At 30.6% G+C, this 26,609-nt stretch overlaps 2 protein-coding genes across 4 annotated transcripts in view; one reads left to right on the top strand and one right to left on the bottom strand.

Moving 5' to 3' along the window:
• Nucleotides 1–288: 288 nt before the first annotated feature.
• On the bottom strand, nucleotides 289–26,609 carry LOC113516523 (flotillin-1). 3 transcript variants are annotated; one of them, XR_008253054.1, is made up of 11 exons: nucleotides 26,347–26,607; nucleotides 19,997–20,163; nucleotides 19,294–19,473; nucleotides 18,699–18,782; nucleotides 16,027–16,245; nucleotides 15,286–15,446; nucleotides 14,604–14,712; nucleotides 13,885–14,010; nucleotides 12,988–13,152; nucleotides 7,764–9,605; nucleotides 289–4,104 (listed from the first exon to the last, which is right to left on the bottom strand). XR_008253054.1 is itself a non-coding variant. In XM_026900943.3 (11 exons), exons 1-10 carry the CDS (start codon nucleotides 26,396–26,398, stop codon nucleotides 7,803–7,805), a joined length of 1,332 nt encoding a protein of 443 aa, XP_026756744.1. In that variant the 5' UTR covers nucleotides 26,399–26,609; the 3' UTR covers nucleotides 289–4,104; nucleotides 7,764–7,802. The 3 variants fall into 3 exon arrangements, 2 of the variants coding, with proteins under 2 accessions (XP_026756744.1, XP_026756756.1); XM_026900943.3 differs by having other exon boundaries at nucleotides 7,764–7,871; nucleotides 26,347–26,609; XM_026900955.3 differs by lacking the exon at nucleotides 7,764–9,605 and having other exon boundaries at nucleotides 26,347–26,605.
• The window catches only part of LOC128201070 (uncharacterized), a 42,828-nt gene continuing 35,022 nt past the window's right edge, over nucleotides 18,804–26,609 (top strand). The window contains exon 1 of the mRNA XM_052896684.1: nucleotides 18,804–19,147. Coding sequence (XP_052752644.1) covers nucleotides 19,062–19,147 — 86 coding nt within the window. The 5' untranslated portion in view covers nucleotides 18,804–19,061. The remainder of the gene's footprint in view (nucleotides 19,148–26,609) is intronic.

Genomic DNA, 26,609 nt, shown 5'->3' with positions numbered 1-26,609 from the left:
ACATAGTTATTTAAAATAATAAACCTACAAACACTGCTACACTACTGTGCGGAAATGTAATTGTTGCTAAATCTAATCATTATTTTACTAGAGTTCTTTGCCCAAAACACGCTTAGTATTCACATACTACACTTTATAACCTAAAACCAAAATGTGAATTCCAAACTGGGTTCGATTGTACTCGTACCTTTTCTTTTTTCATATTTTATTACTTTTTGTTTCATATAGATTAAATCCTTTAAAATAATTATGTTATATGTAATAAGGATCCAAAAATAAAACAACATATTAATCTGCAAGTTTTACTGAATATACATGAATAAAAACCACGTCAATACACTTACATACATGTTGAAAATTGTGATACACACAAAAAGTAAATAAATAATTGTGCCACTCTCAGTGCATCAACTTCTTATCAGATAATGACACTTAAAATATACAGTGGGTAGGCGTTACTGTACCGGCCCGGTTATTTTGACATTTCCGGAAACCGCTGGAGCCTTAAGCAGCTGGTAGTGATACAGACATAACAACTTATATGATGCTGTTCCTATTTAGTTAGATCTTACTATAAATATAATATGTGTAAAACCGAGTAAGAAATTATCATCATGTTCGGCTAGTTGAATATTGATCGAACGGTTTTTATGTATTTTTTTTTCATCCAACTATATATATATATATATAAACATGTCTTAGTTTAGGTCACAAAACCAACCAGGCCAGCACATTGAGAACGGAGCCTAACATACGAACATACATACTCGTAAACGTTACAGATATAAACTAAATTTGTTGGAATAATAGTGACATTGAACGTTTTAAGATCACATACTTATTCATTAATATTTTGATCGATCCAAACAATTAATATTATTTTAGCCTTGTATATAATGCAAAAACCACACTATCATGCTCTTAACTTTAGATAAAATATAACATGTCGAATCGGTTAAGTTGAATACTTAGTATACCTATCTTATTTGGTGAAAACCTTTTACATTACCCAATCAATCATCTAGGCTACTTTTAGACAGTAGGAAACGAAATACCGATTGAAACGTGATCATTTCTAATATCAAAAAGCAACAAGAATTATAGGTTAAAATTAGTAGTGACATAATAGGTATGGTACTTTGTGCTCATTTTGTTTAGGTTACATTAAGAAAACCATGTATGAACGACCGCTCTCGCCAATTTGATTACATTCCACTTAAACCTAATTAGAACTATCAAAACTCTAACCTATTTAAATAATAATTAATGTAAAGTAATCTAGAACTGGGTATAATACTTATGGCACTGAAGCCAACAAATGCTCGAGGTAAATAAACATATTTCTCTAAAAATAATGTTTAAAGTGTCATTCATACAGTTCCGCGTCCGAGCCCCGTCCGCGATCAACAAAGAGAAGTAAAATTATATTATCTTTTTGTGCGTTACTTCGTACGCGTAGATTTCAGAAATATGAAAACTAATTGAATAGACCGCTTCTAAATGGCGTATCAAGAAATATAAACCAGATTTTAGATTACACCTTCAGGCCACAACTTTAAAGACCGCGTCTAAATTAATGCAATAGTTAAGATAAACAAAATTTCCAAAAATTATTGTTTTAACATGTATTAGTCTTTATAAAACCCCTCATACCAAGTTTTGTTCTCTCATATTAATTTTTAAATATTTCCCAGGTATAGATGTCATTTAGTTACAATTTTATTATATTAATAAGATTTTATTATATAAATAAACTTTTCCGCAACCAGAAGTAATTCAACTATTTTCTATAAGTATGTGTTAAGTAAGTATATGTTACTTAATATGAACATTTCAAGTTCATATTAAGTAACATATATATATATAGAACTGTCTGTTATCCGATTACTCAAATGATTGAATCAACATTTTGTCATAACTACATGTACTTGTGCTTTTGTGTATACAATGAACAGAAAAATACTGTAAAACATTTGCAATAATTACAAATTTTCCTATATTCGATAAAGACGTAATGTGCGCTCTCTAAAATATTTGAATACACTGATATAAATTTTTTCGATAAGTTCATATGTGAATGTGGAGAATGGGTGACATCTCACTGACGGAATTCTAAGAACAGATGGCTACCAGAGGGCCCGGGGCTCGTAAATGGGACTATGTGAATTACACTTAAAAGAATAATTTAACATAATATTTAAATAATGATGTTCTTTTTTACTACATTTGTATAATTTCTCATTAAAATAATCACGTCTGCTACGAGATTCATACAGTTTTTAATTGACCATATAATCTCTTCAGCCGTAATTCAAAATAATGTATCCATTTATATCTTTTAAAAATAATTAAGAATGTAATCCATTTTTGTCTTATATCTAATTGAATACCGATTGCCCGATTTAAACTACGACTTATGCGTGGATACACACTGAAGTTATACATTTTAAATAGAACCACAATCACATTATGGTTCCACTAAAATAAACCAAACCATAAAAATAGATTACTATATAATGAACATAATTAACTTGTATATGAATAAATATAACAATAAATTAATATTTAATAAAAAAAAATGACTAGGTGAGGCTGATATAATATAAAATTGCTATTTTGACACGTTGACGTTCACCTTATGAAAAACTACGATCGTAGTATAATTAGCTAACATTCTTTTTTTAGAAAAGGACATCAATAATGTCTACGAACGCACTAAATTACAATTATTATTAGAATTTCTAAACTGCACTTTTTGAACACCAAATATTTTCGTTTACCCTAACGACAGTTAGCTAAATAAAAAAATATAGGTATCATTTTTATTTGTTTGTATAACAGTCATTAAACTTGTAACCATCTACAATGGGAAAAAATTTAGGCGATTGGTCGAAATTGTATTAGTACTCATTAAGTGGTACGCTAGATAACTCTTGTACATTTTACGACGACGCTTGCACTCAGAATTTTCGCTAAGATTTACTTGTTAAAAACCATGTATTACAGTACTTTTGAACTGCGACAAATCTGGACTTTTGTGATATCAACTCCAAATCCACAACAACACTATTCATAGCATAGCATAAAATATCCACTGAATCAATACAACTACGGTTCTATGTATGTTTAAATGAAGACCAGTAGGTTCTGTCAACATTTAAATTTTTTACCAAATTCGTATAATAAGTCTCTAGTTTATTTACTTTAATTGATTTGGCACAATATGTATTTAAAAATTCAGTTGTGAGGCAGTTCAATAGTTATCGCGTTGGATTTTAACAAAGTATGTACCGATCCGTAATTAAATGCATGTCAGCAACACATCAACGTTTCAGATAAGCTCACTAGCCAGTCTAACCGTCTTGAACTCACAACTACAAAACACCGCTTGCTAATAATCTCCGGCAGCTACTCGTCGTTACTAAATAAGTTAAATAACAGTATATAAGCTGTCAAAGGTCTGGCTGTCCAGCTCCTTATTGCGGACTATAACAATTTCATTTTATTTTAAGAAAATATTTATATTGAAAAATATTTTATTTTATAAATATATTACTGTATGTATTTTTCGTCGTTGAGATGCATGACAATCTTACAGATAACTTCGACGTGATAAGTATTACTAAATCATAATATGGAACAATGTTGCTCAGAGCTCATCTGTTACACAAGACACAAGCGATAAGAAAATATTTAAATAGTAAACATTTCTCCATTTTAATCGTTACTTTTTTACTAATAAATTTCTCTTATCGTTTCATAGAATCCTTAGAATTGAATTTTATTCTCAAACATATCAATTGGTAAATAATTAAACATTTGAAGAGATTTTTTTTTCACTTAGATACAAACAATTCAAACGTAAAAATTTAGTACAAAACAGCTTAGCTCCGGGCAACATCCATTTGCTTTGGTTTATTTCAACAAAATAATCTAAAAGTGGCACTCTGAACAAATTTCTTACCTATCTAATGAAAGCATAGCACAAAAGGTAGGCAGGTATATTAAAAAAAACATTAACACATCTGATGGTCTTGTTCTGTTGCGACGAACAACGCTGTCTTGGGTACAATGTGGCATGTAACTTTACATTGCGCGAGCATTCTGAAAAAAAAATTAACATAAAAATGTTGAAAATTAATTTTTCTCCTATTACATAATATACACTTTATTATCCGAGTTTTTTTAAAAATATTTCTCTTTGTTGTTCTAACATAACTACTGTGACAACAGATGTGTTAATAAATCAAAATATGACAAATTTTCATACAATTTTCAATCCTATTATAGAGCGAATTTCCAGAAAAATTCATCAAAGAATCGACTGTGCTTAACTTCAGTAGTCTTAGCTCAGCTTAATGATAATTCTAGTCAATACATTTTAAAAAAATTAGGCTTATTTATATACAATACAATACCAGAAATGGACATTTTTTAAATTATATTATAATAAAACTTTATTTAATTACAATTTTATCATAATATAATTCAAAAAATTAAAAAATGACGAATGAGAATGCGGTGTTACGTGATCACAATCGGTTCACCACATTACAATAACCGTATATTGTTATATATTTACCACGGTTATCAACTACAAATCATTTCTATATTAATACAATATTTTAATAGTGATCAGGATAACATTCTTTCTTTTCTTTTATATTCTATTTTTTCTTTTATATTAACACTGCGATAAATTTTAAGAATATAAAAATCACAAAGCAAAACACGTGATATAAGGTGGGGTAAAAATTTTGCATTTTGCTTTGTTAATTCGCCACATCGTTTTATGTATGACGGTGTTTTAATGTCAATCAATATTAAATTTTACACGCATCGTATTGTTGCTAGTTACTTATTGAAGTTAAAATATTACACTATGTATATATGCATTTTTAACATCCTCATAACCTACTCTTTGGCATTGGTATCTACTTTTATAAAAAGGATTTTAGTATAATTCTCGGTATGATTTAATTTTACTCTTATTCCGTCACCGTAGGCAATAATTTAGTTGTTTTATAAAAATCCTTTATCGTTTGGGGTAATATCACAAATCGTAGCTTGATCTATTTACAAATAACTTTAAATACTATACGATTATGAGTCTATTTTAAATTCTAGCTTGAAACCTAAAGAACCTGTTAGACGAATTAAAGGGTTATAAGATATTCCCATAATAGACAATAGTTTTCCATTTAAATAAATAAATAATTATCTTCACAATACTTATAATTAAAATTTTGAATATTTATTTATTCAAAACTTTATGGTCACATGCATTATGTGAACACTAGTAGATAGTTCGCACAGAGATATTTTTGGTGACTTGGAACAATAAATGTATGTAATGTATTGATATCGCGTTCATTCAAATACGAATACGAGTATTCACTATCTAGCCTTCTGTCAAAGGATTGCTTAATATTGTAATTACCGTCGCGGATGCTGGGAATTGATTCACATTTACTCCAAGATACTTATGAAATTGATTGTGACATCTCACTGTAGGTATTGTGTTCAGTTGTTTGTCACTGTCGCGATAAAAATAGATAACAAACGTCAAGGCCGTTTATAAATCCAGATGCCTAGAGTTTGCTAAGTTCTAAACAATTCTAGAACTTATCTCCTGTGTCGATGTGTTTGTTACTAGTTGGTATACATGAGAAAATTCGTAAAAATATATAGACGTTTGTTAAATTTGCTAATGATATATAATAAAATTTGAACGGAGAAACTGTTTTTGAAATCTGTTAAATGTATACAAATGTAGTTTATATTAGTAAGCAACGTATATTTTGTGCATATATTGAAATAAGAGTATATGGAAACCATATTACTATTGCAAGATTAAACTAAAGAGGTTGAGGTGACTTAATTGATAATATGAAACATTTTAGATTAGGAATAATTAGTCAGATTTAGTAATTAGCGAAACAGTGATAAGCAGATTAATAGGCAATATTTTTAGGCGTTGTATTTAGTATAAGATGTAATAACAGTTACTTAAAATTGCCAAGGAGATGTTCTATATTAAAATCACAAAATTGTGAATATACCAATATTACATGAATTGAATAAAAGCGTTCAAGGAAAATCTCGTTTAGCAAATTCATTGTACTTTGAAGTAAAAAAATTACCTTGAATTTTGTTGATACTGTTTACGGGCATAAAATATCCATAAATAATATTACTACGCCACTCATGCAACTGAAAGTCGCTAATGCAAATGGCAGCTCAGACGCTTTTATATTTAGTAAAAACGTGCGAGTTAAAAACATTTTAGTATCTTAATACAGATGATTGCTGCCATATTTAATGAAACTTTCTTGGAGAAATTCTTACTACAATTATGAATTGCAAAGAAAGAAATAGAAATGTAAATAAAATCTTTCATAAGTCCTTCCTACTTGGTATTGAAATATGAGATTAAAAAAAGATATTTGATTTATGCATAAATACAGTAGACATATTTTTTATTTTTAAGACTAGATGAAAATCTTAATGACTTTATCCTTCGTATGAATATTCATATTCGGAAGAATTTAAAAGCTAAACATGGGGTCAATTCTGAGGCGCCGTTTCCCTAACCTCTTGACCTAATTTTTTAATTTAATAGTTTCGCGAAATTACTGTTTTATGAACCATCATAAATTCAATCTATACTAATATTTTAAAGAGGAAAGATTTGATTGTTTGTTTATAATGGATTAATTCAAAAACTTCTCCACCAATTATGAAAAAAAAAATTTCACCTATAGAAAATTATATTGTCAGGGTAACATCCTTACTAATATTATAAATATGAAAGTGAGTTCGTTTGTTTGTTTATTACCTCATAACGCCTTAACGGCTTAACCAATTACTATAAAATTTGTTGTACACGTACTACATGGGATAGAGAAGGATATAGGCTTTTTATAATGGTCAATGAACATATTCCCATCACGCGGACGAAGGCGCGGGTAAGTTATATATATGAAGATTATATCTACCCGTACGAAACCGGACAGGGTTGCTAGTTCATAATAATTTTCAAAGTTTGTTACAAATTTAGTTACAAATTTTGTCCTCTAAACATGTTACTATGATATAAAATTGAAATATTAAATTAAAAGACATGTTTAAAAAAATTGCTCCTTGGAATTGACCTCATTATTTTCTTTAGTAATTGGATAATGTTCCACATCCTTGACGATTTCAATATGACAGTTAGGGCATTCTGGAACATTCAACACAAGACACGGCATTCGTATGTATGTATTTCTCTTTTCTTAATTTAAATTCTTTACTACTAATAGGTACTATTAAAATGCAAAGCTATTAACCGATACATTTCAATTGAGGAAAAAATAAGAAATAACGAGAAGTGCTGTCTCGTTCCATCCGAATGCTGTTTTCAATAGGTCTAGAAAACAAATTACTCGGTGTCACTGATAATACAAATATAGCACCATTTAGATAAAACAGCAAAAAGTTTTGCTTATCCTATGTTGAATGCTCTAAGAGCTTGTTAATATGTAATATTAATAAGTAAGAGTTCGTATCGAAACTTTATATAGAAGTGTGACAACAGCGATATAATGTCAAGTTTCTAAAACAAAAAAATTCCATTATTCCAGAATAATAATTTATTTTAATGCACTATCATAATAGCTTATAAAAAAATAATCAGAAATATTAAAGTTTTCTCAATTGTTATTGAAAATTGGCATATAATTTCAACGTTGACACACTTTGATATGGATAATGTTACTTACCTTATGAGCATTGAGTAGTTGCCTAGACTTCTGTGTCAGTTATCGTGCCTTTCTCCCGGAGTCACCGCGGGTTGTCGGCGTCGGCAGCGTGGGCGGTTCCGCCACAGCCTGCTACCATCACCCCGTGTAAAGTTAAGGAAGCCAAGCGACAAAAATTGTGTTAAAATGAAAATAACAGAATCGCCTTTTAAGTTTTCTCTTTGTCAGTAACTAGAAAATTAAGTTCTTAAAGCTTAAAACCTCTAAAGCGAAGAATCCGATAATCAAAATCTTACCATTCTAAAATTTATTTTTGTACTTTCAATAGTTAATAAAAAAAACTGCCTTCAATATCAAATTTATATGTACATCAAATTCACAGTAGACTGTATAGTTTTGGTCAATCAGCGATTCTATTACATTCAGTTCCATGTTAGATGCGGACAGACAATGAAACATATGAAAATATACAATTATTTACATCTACACCTCCATTCATGACGGTGAACAATAATTACCTAAACAATATATAATACATAAAAGTGTAACAGGAACATCCATAAAAAACTATTATATATACAATAGTTATCTCTAAGAAAAAGAAAGAAGAAGTGAAGAAGAATCATGTGTGAATAATGTTTGGAAAAAATGTATAAAAATAATTTTAATTTTTACTTAGGAAAATTTATCGTGTTTCAAGAATACTATAGAGGGGTTTAAATATATCCGTTGATACATTCTGTTACAATCTATATACTGTTATTCGTATAACGGTGTCACATAATAAACAGCACAAGATCACAATTCCAAGTTCCATTTGGATTGTATAGTGTTGTACATATATCAAATAAGTTTAACAAGAAAATCTGATACATATATACATATAATTGTTTAATCAAATGTGCAATAATTAAAATAAGTTTCATAAGTCATTTTATATAAATCGTAATACGTGTTCGTAAAATACGGCCAATGAAAAAAAAACTACTATATTAATACTACTTGGCATAATGCTTATTTACTTGGCTGGGTATACATAATGAAGCATATGATTCATGTAATTTCTATATTTTAACCCCCTAGTATATTTTTACGTGAATAGGTATTGTTTGATAAGTGTGTGTTGTGCTTTGTACAGTCACGTACAATAATATATAGACATTTAAGTGCCTTATCACAGTACACATTGATAACTAATAACCATTAATTGACATATATTTAATGCTATATTGCTACAAGGACAAGGTACATAATTGTTTGCACATTAATTATTGCTCTGCACTCTAATAGCCCAATACGTGCTCATCATTGCGTATCGTGCTTACTTTATCCAACATATCATTTTGGTTAACCACATAAGAATTGAAATAGTATAAAAAAATACTTATTAGATTACAAGCAAATTAGGAAAACATAATTTAAAAGAATACTGTTAAAATTATTATTGTTTGGACGATTAAATGTAAGATTCTATTGATTTAAATCAACAAATGCTAGTTCCATTAATATTACACTAATAGTATTTAAACATATATCTACTTATAAAATACTGGTAAGTTATTTTCTGGGTATAACAATCATCTGAGTTGCATCAAGCCGTTTTGTCGTTTCCGGAACATAATAAACAATAAAATAATAATATAAAATGTAGTAAAAAAAACCCCATTGAACATATAAAAAACACAACAACATAAATATTATATGTATTATAATATATCACATAATACAATATATGGATAATGAAACAACTAAAAGAATCAGCGGACGTGACACGATCTTAGCAATTAAAGAATGCTATAGAATTATTAAATCCGGTACTCAGGCACTGATGGAAAGGTTTTGAGACCACTTCCACTTCGATTCCTTTTAAACAAAAAAAAAAAGCAAAGAATTGGTTTTTACGCAATATTCAAATAGGAACACTCGTAAATTTTTGTAATTTGAGAAAAAGCAAAATAAATTACACCTACTTGTAACTACAACATTTCCTAAATTAGGTATTTTATATAATAAAAACTAAAAACAGGAAGTGTCAATTTTCACGTTAAGATTTTCATTGAGCATTCCCTATGAGTAACTTGCCGAATAGTCTCTGTATAGAATAAGCCACCCCTTTGTGTCCCGTGGGTGTCGCAACAAACAAGTAAAGGAACTGAATGGCCGAAGAATGGCTAACTGCGGTTGCCAACTCGCCTACATTTGTGGCAACCACTGGCAAAAGCCCCCTTATGTGAGAGCCTTACATTCAGCAGAGGATAGTTAATGAATGACGCTTATACGTTTAATGCTTATATGTTTAATGTCCTTCCTAAGTCTGCAAGGGAATGTTAGTAATGAGGACTACCAATCCTATCGCTAGCAATGTACCGTGTCAGGTCGACCTCCACGAGGTCCCCCTGGAACCTATTGTGCTGAATTCCAGGTGTATTCATCACGATGGGCTAACTGACCTACTTTTTCATTGACATCTATCATCTTTCCCTAGTATCCCGCCAGCGATAACGCTATGCTATTAGCACAGATAGGATTACTAATTCACTATAATCCTTAAAAAAATCGTGCCTACCGAAATCCCTTCCAAACTTCCTGTCCTATTTTAAACTTCACATAATTAAAATATATTCCCTAATTAACTATTACAATTTTTATTCATTATAGCATATATCCATTATAAGCGTATATATTGCACATTCATCTCAGGCTTGCGTATCTAATGTGATTAATCGGTTAGTTACTATTCATTAATGGGTACCTTATTCAATTAACCTAATTAATAATATTAATACTATTTACAGTTAGTTAATTTTATAATGACGTTTATATTTTTATTTCACGTTAAACACATGCTGTGTTGATAAGTGACAAAAATAGCTATCAAATTTAAATACAATTATATATATGATTTGCTTAGTTTGTCACTAGATGGTACTATGATTCAGCTGTGCTGTGTTCAGGAGTTTTAACCACAATGCCCAACATACACAAAACAATTCATTGTTACAATAAATCTAACTGATAATCGTGACGATCCTACTCTTTAAGTTGAAGACGATATCGTCAAACACGAAGATCTGCCATTCGTTTTCAGTTTAACTATGGATTACTCTTAGATTATATACCGGGTCAAACTTTTCATACAATTGTGTACGACACAAGTGTTACCAAATTATAAATTAGATATTAAAAAAAATAGATGAAGGTCATAACTTAAAATATTATTAGGATTAAATAATCCTTTATAATATTTAACATTATTGATATATTTAAATGTATTATTTATTTATTAAGAATAATATGTAGGTAAAAAATAAATAATGTGGTTAATAGAACTTCATGATTCTTACATATTGCTTTAAAAATAAGTAAAATTTTGAAGTAAAGGTTAAGAATTGGTATTTGTGGACTCATGTATATTTTAAATATGGACGGATAATGTCACTAAAAGTGGCGACCATTTCGAATTTTATTTATTTAACCAATTTCTTTGATTATGAATACCTCAGAATTTTTACAGATTTAAAACATGTATTAGCGTTAGAATTAATTAAAACGGGAGGTATTTTATGCGGGGATTTGAAAATATCTATGTATGGCAATGGAAAATATGAGTGAATTGTAGCTAAGTTGGTTAAATGTAAAAAAAAATGAATTGTATTTTAAGTTCAAATTCTTAATGCTATTTTGTTAATCCTTATCCAAATAAATATTTTTATCACTTTAAATAAAAATGGCAGCCATTTCGATTACATCTGACACCGGACACCTATATTTAAAGTGTACACCAATCTTTGATTTTGAAAACAGTCGGTCAAAGATAATTTAATGCATACATACAATTATAAATATTTACAATTTATTAAAACAATTCGCGCCCTTTTTTTATGTTTCAAGTATCCGAAAAATATCCCTACAATTGAATTTAAATTTCAGGAATGGCGTGCATTATTTCAGTAAAAATTGAATAATTTTTAATTATTATTTGTATTTTGTGCTATTTTTGTACGTAATACAAATATAATATTTATGTAGGTATGTACATAGAGATATTATTGAGTATTATGCAGACCATTTAATATTATTCATATTAAATTAAAGTACACTGTCACAACACAATTTCTTAAATTATTACTAAAACAGCCATCATTCTCGTGTGATTACAAAAAGGAGATTTTAAATTCGACTATATATATTTTACTCAAAGAATTTTATACTTGACCGCTTTGCTTTCAAAATCAAAATCTGAAGATCTGTGTACACTTTAAATATGGATTCGGTGTCAAGATTAATCGGTCAAAATAATTCGGTGTCAGTTTGATTAGTTCTAACATCAATACATGTTTTAAATCTACAAAGATTTTGAGATATTCATTGTCAAAGAAATTGGTTAATTAAAAAGCATTTAAAATGGCCGTTACTTTTAGTGATGGATTATTATCCATTTATATTTATAGTATACATAGATCACAAATGCTGATTATGAACGTTCACTACAAAATTTTATTAATTTTTAAAGCAATATTTAAAGCTATTTTACAAAGCAGGTAAAACTTACTAAATAAATAAATAATTAAATATATAAATAAAGTTAAATATTATAAAGGAATATTTATTCCTAATAATATTTTAAATTATGAATTTCATCTATTTACCTTAATCTAAAGTAATAATTTCTAATTTGGTAACACAATTGTACAGAAAAGTTGACACACTTTTTTGAAACATTTCTATGGAGATTCTCTATTTAATCTAAGCTGTAAGTATATGGAACACTAATAAAAAAAACGAGTCAACTAATTTGACAATTAGTTAACAAAAAGTTGACCCATTTTTGAGACTTGAGGTTCTATCTATATAATCTAAGGGATTACTTCAATAATCATTCCTTATACATGAAGTTACACTTACTTATTAAGTAACAAACTGCTATATATATATATATATATATATATATATATATATATATATATATATATATATATCATTATTATTTGTTACTTGTTTTAAAATAATATTTTACTATGTTTTTTTTTTAATATGACAAATACCTTGTCATTGTATTCTTTCAATGATGATTGTCTCATTGTATCCAAATGCATTAAATTTTATAATATTTATAACTATTATTTATGGAGCACGTAAGTAGATATAAAATATAAATATTGCCATTTATTACAATACCATATAAATAGTTCATTGTCTTAATTATTATTTACGTCTATAAAAAATATTGAATCTCAGCACTCACCTTAGAAATGTCGACTCCCGTAACACCTTTCACCAGTTCTGGGAGACATTGAACGATGCTGAGCACCTCGCCTGTGAGCTTCGCGGCTCCTACCTCACCTCCACCACACGATACCATGGTGACCTTTCGTGCTTGCGACAATGGAGCTGCTACCTCTGCTGCCACCTGATAATATTATGTATATTAAATATAACACATTTGCAATTAATTCTCGACAAAATTTTCTATGATAGAAAACACTGCTAACAAACTAAGCTAATCTAAGTACGGTATGCTCGTCACTTACCACGATAAACTCTAATATATCCAAGCATATAGCAGTTCACCAATAAAATATAGTCATTTCGAGGGTTACGTCCATCACAACAGCGAAAGTTAACTAATGCCTTTAACACTATCCTATTAAAAATTATAATCGTGCGCATATTTTTTTGCCTAATATAAACAAAATGTAAAACGCATCCCATTGCTAGTAATATATCCCGTCAGGTCGACTTCGATTTAGTTCCCCCTACTACCATGGTGATTTATTCTTGAATTCACGATAATGAGCTAATTCACCTGCTTTCATCCTCGTCTATCATCTCTTACTGGTGTCCCGCTAGCGTATCATACCACAAGTAGGGCTACAATTACATTGTCTTCCATTAAAAAAATTAATTTTATGTTACAATTTAATTTTTGCTTTGATTATTGTTATGTTTCAAACTATTTGGAAGACATGATAATTTCGAAAGCATTACTCCGCCTGGACGAATCTGTTGGACCATGGGTGGGAATTATTTAGATTATGATATATATGTAAGCACAGGTGTAATTAATATATAGCGTAATTACTGATTAGTTTTTGTGTTATTATATAGATTAGATATTAAAAACTAAAATAGACAAATATACCTTTGGTAACGTCTCGAGCATCATATCGACCATCGCCGCCGACCCATATTCTTTCCACGCTTCCGCTTTCTTTGACATTTGTTCCGCGTCCGCCACTGCCTTTGCTTTAATCGCGAATGCCTCGGCCTGTTAAATATAATTTTTATTTATAGAAAATCGTTAATTTCATTATTTATACAAAATGAAAATGACGAAGTTAAGCTTACAGTTCCACTGATTACTGTCTAAGTAAGACAGTATTAACTGTCTTCCGTAGACAAGAACAGCAACATAGATATCCCAGAATACACATTAATCACATTTGAACATCATATCTGAGAACTAATAGGAAAGAAAAAAAGAAGTTCCCATGCGGATATCACTATACAAAGTCTCCTGCAAATATTTTATGATGTTTTTAATTTAATTTCCTACTAAATAGTTAACAATTACTGAACTCAATTACAAAATAAATATGTTTAAAAACATTTTAAAATGCAATCTTTGCCTTTTGTAAACCTTAAAAATAAGTATCAAACGAATCTATCGCTTGAATTATGAGAAGTAGATCCAATAGAGGGACAATTAATCTTTTGCCACGATGACATTTGAAACAATTGTAAATAAAATACATTCTTTAAAAATTTATTAAAGACCCAAATACAATATACGCACTCACGTATCACACATGAGTGCGTATGATTGTACAATATTATACTATTACTGGTTTTGCTCCTTACCTCTCCGCGTACTTTGACCGCTTCAGCTTCAGCTTCGGCCTCAAGAACAGTCTTTAGTTTGTGAGCTTCTGCTAACTTCTCCAATTTGAATTTCTCTGCTTCTGCTGGCCTGTGAAATTTATTTTCTTATTAAAAACTTAACAATTTCCCAAAATAATAATAAATTACTGAAATAAAGTGCAGTCATAATACATAGGCACGTAAACTAACATAATAATTAACAAAATTTATTATTCCGAGAGATGATGAAGGGCAATTCAAATAAGCAAACAAGAACATAGCTATGTCATCATCATAGTGTCACATAAGCCACTATTATTCCACCGCTGACCACAGGCGTCCCTCTGTTGGAGGATTTTGCCAGTAGTCATCACACTTGACAGACGGATTGGCTACTGCAATTAGACTTTTGATGATGTTTTTAGTAGGACGCTTCTGTCCATCCCTCGACCAATCCGTTCCCTTAGTCGTCTGTTACAACAACCATAGAAAGGGAAGAAGTGGCCTATACCGGGACTATACGACAATTTTATTTGTATTTAAGTTATAATCAGCGCTTTAGTTGTATTTAAGTCATAAACTTACTAAAACTTGTTAAACAGAAAAACTGAAGTGAGTTCTTAGTGTTTCCATATTTCTATGACATTGTATTGAGGTGATAAAGTTCATATCTTTAACATACCTGCGCACTGTGGCCTCTAACTCTCTCTCCCGTCGTTGCACCTCCCATTTCTGAACGGCGATCTCTTGCGTACGTTCCACTACGGCAATTTGCATTTGTTCCTCTTTGATACGCTGTTTTGTTTTCGCTGCTTGCAATTCATACGCCATTTCAGCTTCGGCCTAGTAAACAAATATTATTATATTATTTTTCTTATGAAGGAAAATGGAATAAACTTATTTGCGCTATTGGTATACGCTCGCGGGACATCAGTGAAGGATGACAGGTGATGATTATCATAACGTGTCCATATATTTTGTTTTCTCAGTTGTGTCTAAATTAATTATTAAATTATTATTATTAAAAAAAATGTTTAAGTATGTTTAATTTTAAATATTTATGAATGGTATTTACCACTTTATAATTCTTTACCAATTTATAATTCTACCACTGAATTCGTTACGCAATTTCAAATGAGAAGAATGTACAAGAAACTCAGCTGTTGCATTATTAAAATAGGTAATAAAAAATTTATTGTAATAATTTGCCTGTAGGGGTATTTAAGGGAGGGACCGATAGGCCGTGCCTACACCGGAATCATCTGATGCCTACCCCAGATAGTAAACGAAGGTTTCAACTGTTCGCTAAGATATATCTCAGAGTACATTATGCACCTTTTATAAGGGGGATCAGCCTGAAAAATAATTTTAAATACTGCTAATCATTTTTCTAAAAACAAGTATAAATAAATAAAGAAGTCACCTTCTTTGTCTGCACTTCAACATCATAAGCAGCCTTCTTTAGTTCAAAATCTCGTTGAGCCTTAGCGATTTCTGTGTCGTTTAGGAACCTTGCAGCCATTCGCTGTTCCTCTGCCATTGCTTCTTTTATTCTGGCTTCTGCATGGGCTTCGGCTTCACCAATACGTGCATCGCGTTTTACTTCCGCTGTGCGCGCCATACCGAGCGCTTTCAAGTAGCCCTGTTCGTAAGAATAGACAATTGTACTTCAAGAGAGTATATTGGAAAATTAGTAATAACAATGTCTGTATTATGTATCAAAATTCAAACATAAATGTTTTAAAATGACCATTTAAAAGTAGTCTAATAACGAAGTAAAATTGTAATCACGCAATAATAATATTATTAATCTATGTATAATTTTTAAAACTGAATAGCAGAAAAATACTAAGAAATTTAGATTTTTTTGTGCACATAATATACATTTAAAATTTAGTATTGTTTTACTTAAGTTTGTTTTATTTTAAGACATTACAAATATATTTGAATTTGATAGCCTTTGATACATAAAAAAACACAAGATGTAAAATGTAAAAAACGACACTGAAAATTGAGAAAATTCAACGTAATCTTACAGTAAGTCAATGTGACTTTTTTGTGTATAATTGGCTAACACAGACATTGTTTTTCATCCTATATGAACACCATTAAACATGCATGCTACAGTATGCATAAACATTAACGTTACAATTACAGAATGACATAAAATTTTAAACATGTTGCATACTGTAACATAACTCAATAAATTATTATATGGTTGTTGCTGCACAATTACCATTTCATTACCTTTATGGATTAGCTTATCAATTTGTTAAAAGCATAATCAGTAATGGTAATGAATAGGTATAATTATTATCATTAATAATACTAAAAAGCTATATAAATACTGTGTTTCTAAATAGCGGATACTTTATTTAAATATCAAGAAGTCTGTTTTTAGACAACTTCGTGTCGGTAATACGATATATTCGTTAAATCTCTATAAATAATGATATTTTTTACAATCTATATTAATTTTGTAAAAATTAGACTCAATTTATTTTGCAATGATAAATTTTAAATGAGTTAATAATATAACAGTATTCTACAGTAAAAAGACGTTTATGTTAATCGTTTATATACTACTGTAGATTTCCTATTCCCCTTTTTATTTTGATGAAAATATAATAGATGAAAATTTTATTATAATAGTAAGAATTGATAGTTATCTATCCATACTTGAATTTACTATAATACGATTTTCAATTAAAATACTTGTCAAGTTGTTTACAAAGGATTCCTAGTGAATATACATTTTAGCACTTTGATATTTTATTTTTATTTTGAAGCTAATGGTCATGAAGAAAATATTTTAATGTAGTTAGCAACAGAGTACAAATATGCTAGCAAAAATAGGTAACATCAGCAGCAACAGCAGTTATATAGCACTTATGAGGCAGTTTAATAAAGCTTATATGTCTTATGATTTATATAATATTATGATTTAATTTTGAGGTAGTTATAAATACTTCAATATATAACTGCGATTTTATTGTATAAATAAGCCTTTGCTTAATTTCTACATATTTATCTCATCAGTTAGTATACCTTTGTGTAATTAATATATTTTTTTTTTAAATAATAAAATTTATGTTGCTAGCACTAGTCAAAGTCAGTCAAGTCAAAGTTTATAATTAATTTTTATATTTCTATTCCTTAGGGCCTGCACAGATCATGAACGTTTTGCCTGTGGGTAAAATTTCTATTTGTATAAGCTGTATATTTGAACTTTTACTAAGAATGGCTAGTAGATAATGTACGCCGAAGATTGTGTCCCTTTGGACTTAAAAGCCAGGCCACTGACAAAACATTTGTCATCTGTGCAGGCTATTATATAAAGTTGTTCAGTTCAATGAATACTACTTGATGTCGAATCGATATAGATATATTTAATGAATGTAACACTGTGCATATAAGTGATAATTATATACATAATAAAAAACCAACACTTTTATATATAAATATATAAATAGGTGTTACACAATCACACCGATTGCCTAGTCCCCAAGCTAGAATAGCCTGCGTTATGAAAAATAAAATAATATAAATCTGAGGGCAAAATTCAGAACAATCAGACCCGAACCACTTTAAATTGACCCGACCGAGAATTGAACCCGGGACCTCATTTGCACCAAACAAAACGCTCACAGAGGCCGTCTGATTGTCCTGTGTACTTATACAAATAAAAACAAAAACAACAATTCAAAGCATTTCACACCCATTTCCCACATACCTTCGCTCCCTGTCGCCATGGTAGAAGAAAAACATATTCTACACTATGTGTGGTGTGTATTAAGTTAATAATAAATTACCATAGTCAATATTAAAGATATCAAATTATCGCTTTTTCTAGAATACATTAATGCGAATCATAGTATCGTGTATAGAAAATTGCACTGCGGATAAATATTAAGTTACGCACACAAGCATAAAATGCGAGAAATAGCCTGTATTAAATATCTAATATTGACTAAAGATATTAATTTCATATTATTTACATTAAACTCACTTATACATTATAATTAAATAATTAGCGAAATTGTTGATGAAGCAATATTTTTGGTAATAATGTTGTTAATAAAAATCTATATTTACCTCTTCGTCTCTAATATCTTTTAGTGTGTAGGAGACAACAGTTATGCCCATGTTAATGAGGTCGCTCGACGCCACCTCGAACACCTACAATTAAACAATATTTTTTTTTAAATAGACAGCACTGACAGCCCAATTAGACATTTTATTGTGGTCTAGCAATCGCCATTAGATTGTTCTTGAATGATAAATGATATTTAGATAGTGATGAAATCATTTAAAAAATATTAATAATAATAAACTCTTTATTACGAACAAAATAAATGTATACAAGTTTTATTTACTATTAATAAATAATGTACATATACAAAAGGCCCTTATCGCAATCTCTTACAGTCAACATTATATAAATAACAAGCATTAAAAATGATTATCATTTGTTTCATGTTTCGGAAAGCACGACAAACCGAAACAGTTTACAAACACAACTGCTTAGTGACAGAAAAACAATTGTGAGTGTTCAGAACCAAGCAGATACTTATATATACAAAATCTCCCTCTGGTAACTTATTTCTATTATTGATTATGGCGCTAGTGATCTCTCAATTCTTTATTTTGTTGCTTTTCTGAGTGTACTAAAATAAAGAAATGTTTTAACCTTTTTGGAAAATATTTTTCGGTCCTTATAAATTTCTTCCACCGTCATCGAACCCATAATAGCACGCTGGTGACCTTCGAGGGTTACTAGGGCTATGTGCTGGATCTCGTGTTCGGATTTGCCGAGGAACTGCTCACACGCGGAGAGCAGCATTTCAGCATTCTGACCTTGTATCTTTACCTGTAATGGTATAACATTTTCATTAAAAAAACTGTTGAACCGTACATAGTAGATATTATTTAATTGTAACTTATGTAATAGGGACTTTGTTTAGATCGTTCATATTTATAGACGTCACGAAAATTAATGTCAACAGTGAACTAGCTAAACATAATAAATGAGATCTGGGCATTACATCAGGTGTGCTGTACACATGTTCAGCATTTTCAGTGAATTATAAAAAATAAAATTGGAGAAAGATTTTGCATGAAACTTAGAATGGCAGACAAGTTGATAATCATGATAAAGAGATAACTGTTGTCTACAGACTTGAAAAGCATCATGGTTAACACAAATATTCGATGTCGCCCATGGTACACTTCATGCGCTGCTACTCCCGAAAACTTTAATGTTTTTTCTCTAAACCATTTTCATTGCCATATCTAAACACCGCCATGCAAGCAAAGCTACATCATAGCAAAAACAGTAGTGGTTGTGATTTTAATCATTAGGCTAATTTTTTAAATATATTTATAATTATTACCTGTGCAATGCCTGTCACTGAAATGGGTACACCTTGACTAGTGTAAACTGTTGGTGATTCCACTTGTAACGTCATGGTGTTGAGGGATATCCGTTGGACGCTCTGGATGGCCGGCCAAACAAATGCCCGGCCGCCAGGCACCAGCAGGGGTTTTGAGTAGCAGCATCCTATTATAACAAAATATTATTTTGTACTATTATCACGTAATAAAGATTAGTGTACAATTGCTAGTGTTGGTGATTTGTTGGTTGGGGGCATGCGATCATTTCAGCGATTATTATCCACAATTAAATCGTTAGTATCCAATCCTCTCTCACACACTCCTCTTACATTATTTAATTCTTATTCTATTCATAATTTGCTATCTAAATAATTAACAATCCTTGCTAAGGGAGGGGGTTGGTGATTAATTCCATACAAAGAAGCATATTTCCATTATTTTTTTCTAATAACATAATTCATTTAAATGTATTTCTATAATAGGTATTACATAATAAAATAATATTTATAGAACACTTATGAAATTTTGATTAATTAAAATTTCAATTATTGAGCCATTAGCCATTGACGATGAATTCCCGTAGTCGTATCTAAAAAAGTTTAATTGCGATGCTACCCATAACACATTACTGGACCATCTGAAATAAAAAAAAAACGAAATGATTTTATAAGTTTTTCGAAGTCACCCAGTTGTACTTTTTTATGTACATTTTTCAGTTTTTGATGTCACTTAATTAAAATAAAAAAAAGAAACTCGACAGCTTTATCTTACCATTTACATATATAAAAAAAGTGTAAAATTTCGAAGAGATTGATTGCAGGTTTCGAGCCAGAGGGTACCGACTAAAACTGAAAAAGCTAAATATGAGAAAAATACATTTAAGTTTTAAAGATTGTTACATCATAAAACTATTTTTTTTATACTAAATCATCAATGCCAGCTTCATAAAAGGAAGGGCTTTCAACTAATCTTTTTCTGCTGTCTACATCGAACTTCTTACTGCTTTCTTTGCTTTCTTTAGCAATTTCTTGTCCCACTCGACTTATTCGAATGCTGTCCGCGTTCATTCATGAGAACTCGTCACTGTTTTGATATTTATCTCTAGTACAAATACAAGCTGCTACATTTGCTACGATGTCAACATTTGAGTAACTATTCATAATTTTTTCCTTATTTTCCGTTCATTATTTTTTTTTTTTTGAGTGAAACCTACAATACATACATCGCTCCAGAAGGGTGTTCTTGCCTCAATTCCTCATTAACAGGCATCGTAGTTTCAAAAACCTTACTTACAAATACAGTACAACATGTTTGCATGACTTCAGGTCTTATTCAGCTGTAGCTTTCTGTCATTTACGTAAAGAGGGATTTTGTCTAATTAGACAAAAAGAACAAAGCAAACTGCTCAAAATTTTCTATTATTTAGCGAGGCGAATACTTATTCTGTTATTCCGACTCCATATCTTCGTTAGATTTACTCTAATCGACTTCAAATTTTTACTCAACAATTTTAATACATCTCTCTATACTTATAATAAATCAGTAGAGAGGTCAATTCTGTACATGAAATATATTTCCAAAATAACTATCAGGGGTGATTAGTACTGATGCCAAAAATGCAATCAGTAAAATTTTTGTCTGTCTGTCTGTATGTTCGTTATAGAAACAAAAACTACTCGACGGATTATAACGAAACTTAGTACAATTATTCTTCATACTTCTGGGCAGGTTTTAGTATTTTCATCAGCACTTTTCAGTAGTACTTTTCATCACGCTACGATCAATAGGAGCAGAGCCGTGAAGGAAAATGTTGGAAAAACGGGAGAAGATACTCCATTTTTAAGCTTCCGTCGCGTGAGCCTTATATAATAGCCACTTTTTAAAATGTAAAAATGTCCATCCGTGCGACGCCGGGACAGACCGTTAGTTATACATTAATTTAAAAAAAAATTAAAAAATATCTCATAACATTAAATTATTATTAAAACAATCTTCTACTCCATCTTATAGATAGATAGATACTCTTTATTGTTTTTTTTCCAATAGATTACATTAGTAAACCTATTATAAATACAAAAAATTACAAGAAAAGATTACACTTAAAAAACAATGCACGGCCTTACGCTAAAAGCGATCTCTTCAAAACAACCTTTGGATGGAGAAGAGTACGAGTATAAATAGTTTAATAAAATAAGTTTTATAATACTTATAATGAAGAAATACTGGACAACAAACGTCAGCCATAGTGTTATATAATTAAACTTGTGCCTAACCCGTATGAGACCTGATTTAAAAATATAGGCAAATAGGATTTAGACATTATTTAGCTTTGAGTAAGTCATTGCAGCGAGCTGCCGCCTGATTCAATGAATGCGATAATAGACATATTAGATAGGCGCATACACACAACTAGAGGTTAATTGGTAGATTGTATGACTCAAGATAAAGAAAATGTACATGTTATAATAAATATCTATAACAAAGTCTTGCAAAAAGAACAGGTTAGTGAGTAATAAATAAGGAAAATCAGAAAATAAATGTATATCGCTATATACTTTGTGCAATAGAGGAAAAAGGTTTATCTAGTTAATGCGTTATAGTGGAATATAACTTGTTTATATGAGCCCAATGGTCCATCTGGTCGATTATCGACGATATTCTGATGCAAAATGTATAGCATTTCCACTTGGCCAAGGTTATCAGATCTGATGTTGAAGTTCAGCTCCACATAAATCGGTTCATTGCATTTGTCCATGACATTAACAATTATCAGAGAATTAATTAAAAATGGCTTTAGAATTCAATATTGATGTGGTTGGCGTTTAATTCAATCTTTGGCATTTCGAAAAACTGCGCTCTATGTGCGTCTAAAAAGAACCATGAACACACATTACTATGAATACATATTTCTCCTGTGAATTCTCTAACAAGATAGGCATAGATAAATTAGTATTAACATGGTTTCTACCAATAGATATATTTGCTACTTATTAAGTGGGCCAGTATTAATATTTACGAATTTCAATTTATTATAATAAGCTTGTTCAATTTATAATAACAAGGCTTGTGCGATCGACCTTTGACCACAAATTCCTAACATAGGTGCGTATTACGACCCAACTACTAGTAATTAATGAGGAGAAACTTAATTCGGCAGTATCTTTTTCGATATCTACACGAACTCTAAACCGTCTTTAAATATTTTATTTTTAAACAATGAATAAGATTCATTCCCCTGTTGGTTCCATAGAAATATTTTTCACGATTGAAGCCACCTTCTTTGGAGAATAAATTTCTGCTTGTAAATCTTTGTTTAAAAATCTGTGAAACCTAAAAAGTGGGTGAAGAAAAAACAATAAATATTTATATAAATAAATATTTTATTGTTTAAGCAGCAGTCTCTGGCAATCGGTTCTTTCTACCCACTCCATAGCATATAATAACCGAGTCTGGCATAGAAATAAATATGATTAATATACGCCAATATTAGATTTAATAAGTAGGACAAAGTAATAATAATTGGTTCACATTGTTTGTATTTAATTGAAGGCATCACAATTATTCATTCTAACTGAAAATATTAGAGTTTAAATTTTTTTATACAACAGGCAAACAAACACACAGCATGATTAATGGTAAACGGGGTTACCGTCGCCAATGGACTCCTGTAACGCAAGAAATGTCACGCGCACGTTACCAACCCTTAAAAAACCTTATTACACCTTTCTTGAAGAACTCCAAGCTGTATGCTCTAGGGAAAATCTTGGCAGCATTCCACAATCTGAGCGTTCACAGGAGAAAGCTCTTTTTGAAACCTCACTGTGCATGACCATTTTGTTTGTAGAGTGTGAGAATGAATTCTCTGCCAATGGGGAGAGGTGTGATGGTAAAATTTGGCTGTAAGCATCATATTGATAAGTTCTTCAGTATTCAGTTCTATAGAAGATACAGAAAGAAGCAAAATCCCGTTTAAAACTAAGGAGCCCAATTAAGGAGCACAAGGAACAAAACAACACTTATTAGCCTAATCCTCGGAACGGTGAGGTCGCTCCGTGAGGCCTGTGATCCCAGGAAGCTTCTGTGCTTCTGGGCGGAGCTACGTTGGCTGTACTAGCCACGACTCATACGCACAATGGCCCAAATGAAAGGCTAAGCGTGGAAAATAGTGTCCTATTTACATTACATTACCACTTATTAGCCTAGGATTGTCGCCAATTCTCTTAGCATTCTCTGAACCAAGTCAAAAGGACAAAACTAGTATACAGAAGCTCCTGTCCACAAGTGAGAACAGTTCTTTATATGGGGGTCATTATATTTGTAGGATAATGTGTCTTCAAAGAAGTTGCATAAAAAATTGTACTGTCTACTGGACCCCAAAACAAACAATATAATTAAAAGTATAGATATTGTACTTTTAGAGAATACTCAATACATACCATGTCTACTGCTGCTATACATATAGGTCTAAAATAAGAAACTTGTAACTTTACCTTATCCAACAATAATTTTAAAAACCATAATAGTTGATACCTAGCGATTTTGTCAAAATGGGCCAAAAAAAATCACTTTAGCTTCACCTTTATCTAAAATTATTCACTGGTACTCCAACAGAACATACCAATAATGTAAGCAAGGTTACCAATCCATGAGCCAATCATTTATAAAAGCACTGATGGCAAAATTTGACACAAACTTGGCAAATGCCAACATATCTGCTCATAGTCAGAAAAAGACATATTACATGATGAATACCAATAGAAAAAGAACTTGAACTTGGCAGTATTAATCCTCATCAATACATATTTAAGTTGCTTTAACATGCCAACTATACCAGCCAAACAAATGTTTCACAGATACACATTAATGACTGTTGGAATAGGCTTGTGTCTAAAATTGAAACTTGTCTTGATCAGGTTTCAATCTGGAGCAAAAACAATCTTGTCAAATTTAACCCCAAGTCATATGGTTAAATTAAACCACCCCTTCTTTTCTCATGGGTGCTGTAAGAGATGACTAAGGGAACTTTATTGTTGAGGGATGGGCAGCAGTGTCCCTCTTAAAACATCACCAAAGTCCAACTATGGTTTCCAATCTGCCTGTCAAGCATGGCAGGGCAGGCCTATGTTCAGCAGTGGAGAGTAAATGACTGTATCATCATCATTATCAAGACACAAGTCTGCACATTCATTTCATTAGTTGTGCCAAAGAAGATACCATTAGTAATACCTCCCCAATTTGAGAGTATTCCCCAACTACTAAGATAGAAGATACTAAGCCAAGTCTATAGTTAATATATCTAGTGGTTAGTTTTGTGGTCATTAGGAGGAAAAAGGTAATATAAATTTTTGATGCTATATTAAATATTGATAGTAAAGTGAGATGTAATTAATAGCTAGCTCATCATTTACAATTAAATAGAGCAGAAATTTAGTCAAACATGGAATACTATTCTCTCCTCTAGACTGAAGCACCATAATACCAGTTTCTTCCATTAGAACACATAAAATTTTTAGTAACTCATATTGATCACCAATGACTTCTTAATCAAATTAATTCATTAGTGTTGTCTAAAGAGGTCTCTTTGGGTCTTCTATCGCATATATCATAGAGAGTGCATAGAAGAATTATTCTGATTAATACAGTACAAACCGCCACAAGTTAAAGTCCCATCCCAGCCATCTGGACAAGTGTCAGTCCACCACTGTTCCTGTAGACACTTTCTTCCACACAGAACCAAAGTATGGAATTAACTCCTAGCAGCAGAATTTTAGAACAGATATGACATTAAAACCTATATGAAAAGAACATATTCCTTCCTAAAAGGCCGGCAAAACATCTGCTATGTTTCTGATATTGCAAGTGCTTATGAGTGGCAGTAATCACTTAAAATCAGGTGAACCACATACTCATTTACCCCTCTATGTTATAAAAATACTTGACTTACATAAATTTTTACATTAAATATCATATAACTATTTAGATATATAGTTTGATATTGTCAATACATATTGAACATAATTATAAAGCAACCTAAAAATACAGTAATATACAGGTAAGTACTCAAATTCCAGAAGTTTATTAAAATAAATAAAATAAGTACATTATTATTATATGTAAGTACATACTCTATAAGGATAAATAACATTCGCGAGGCTGAAGATTCGATAAAAAATAGAAGAATACATTGTATATCACAAATTAAATGAAATATAAATCAGAGCTTAGCACACAGGTAAATGAAAAATTGATAACTTTCAAACCATTAATACAGGTAGTCCAAATAATTCTAAAACGTTGTAAACCTTTGGAAAGCTTGATAACTACAAACATTTTTAAGGGTTACACTTACCAGAAACTACGAGTGCCTCGTTAGGACCACAGGTGACAAAGCCCCAAGTCATTTTTGTGGAATTTAAAGAAAACTAAGTTGTAACTAAATAAAACAATAATTTGAATCAACACCATGAAATATTAGATATTTTAACGTCAAAACAGAAATCAAGTTCTAAGACACTTCAATACAATGGAGGGGCGAACAGAGGTACAGTGTAAAGGGAGCACCGCCACTACCAACAACACTGCTGTAACTTTTTTATTTCTTTTTTATCTATG

Source organism: Galleria mellonella, unplaced genomic scaffold (assembly GCF_026898425.1).
Source record: "Galleria mellonella isolate WM207_F2 unplaced genomic scaffold, CSIRO_AGI_GalMel_v1 utg33, whole genome shotgun sequence".
NCBI lineage: Eukaryota > Metazoa > Arthropoda > Insecta > Lepidoptera > Pyralidae > Galleria > Galleria mellonella.
This window is presented reverse-complemented; position numbering and strand designations above follow the sequence as displayed.

Bases quoted from the DNA above. Each gene is read 5' to 3' on its own strand.
- LOC113516523 (XM_026900943.3), bottom strand. From the start codon at position 26,398: ATGACTTGGGGCTTTGTCACCTGTGGTCCTAACGAGGCACTCGTAGTT. The intron at 14,713-15,285 runs GTATGTTAAAGA...TAAATTTCACAG, and splicing joins TTAGAGGCCACAGTGCGCAG to GCCAGCAGAAGCAGAGAAAT. The intron at 14,011-14,603 runs GTAAGGAGCAAA...TATATTTAACAG, and splicing joins CGGTCAAAGTACGCGGAGAG to GCCGAGGCATTCGCGATTAA.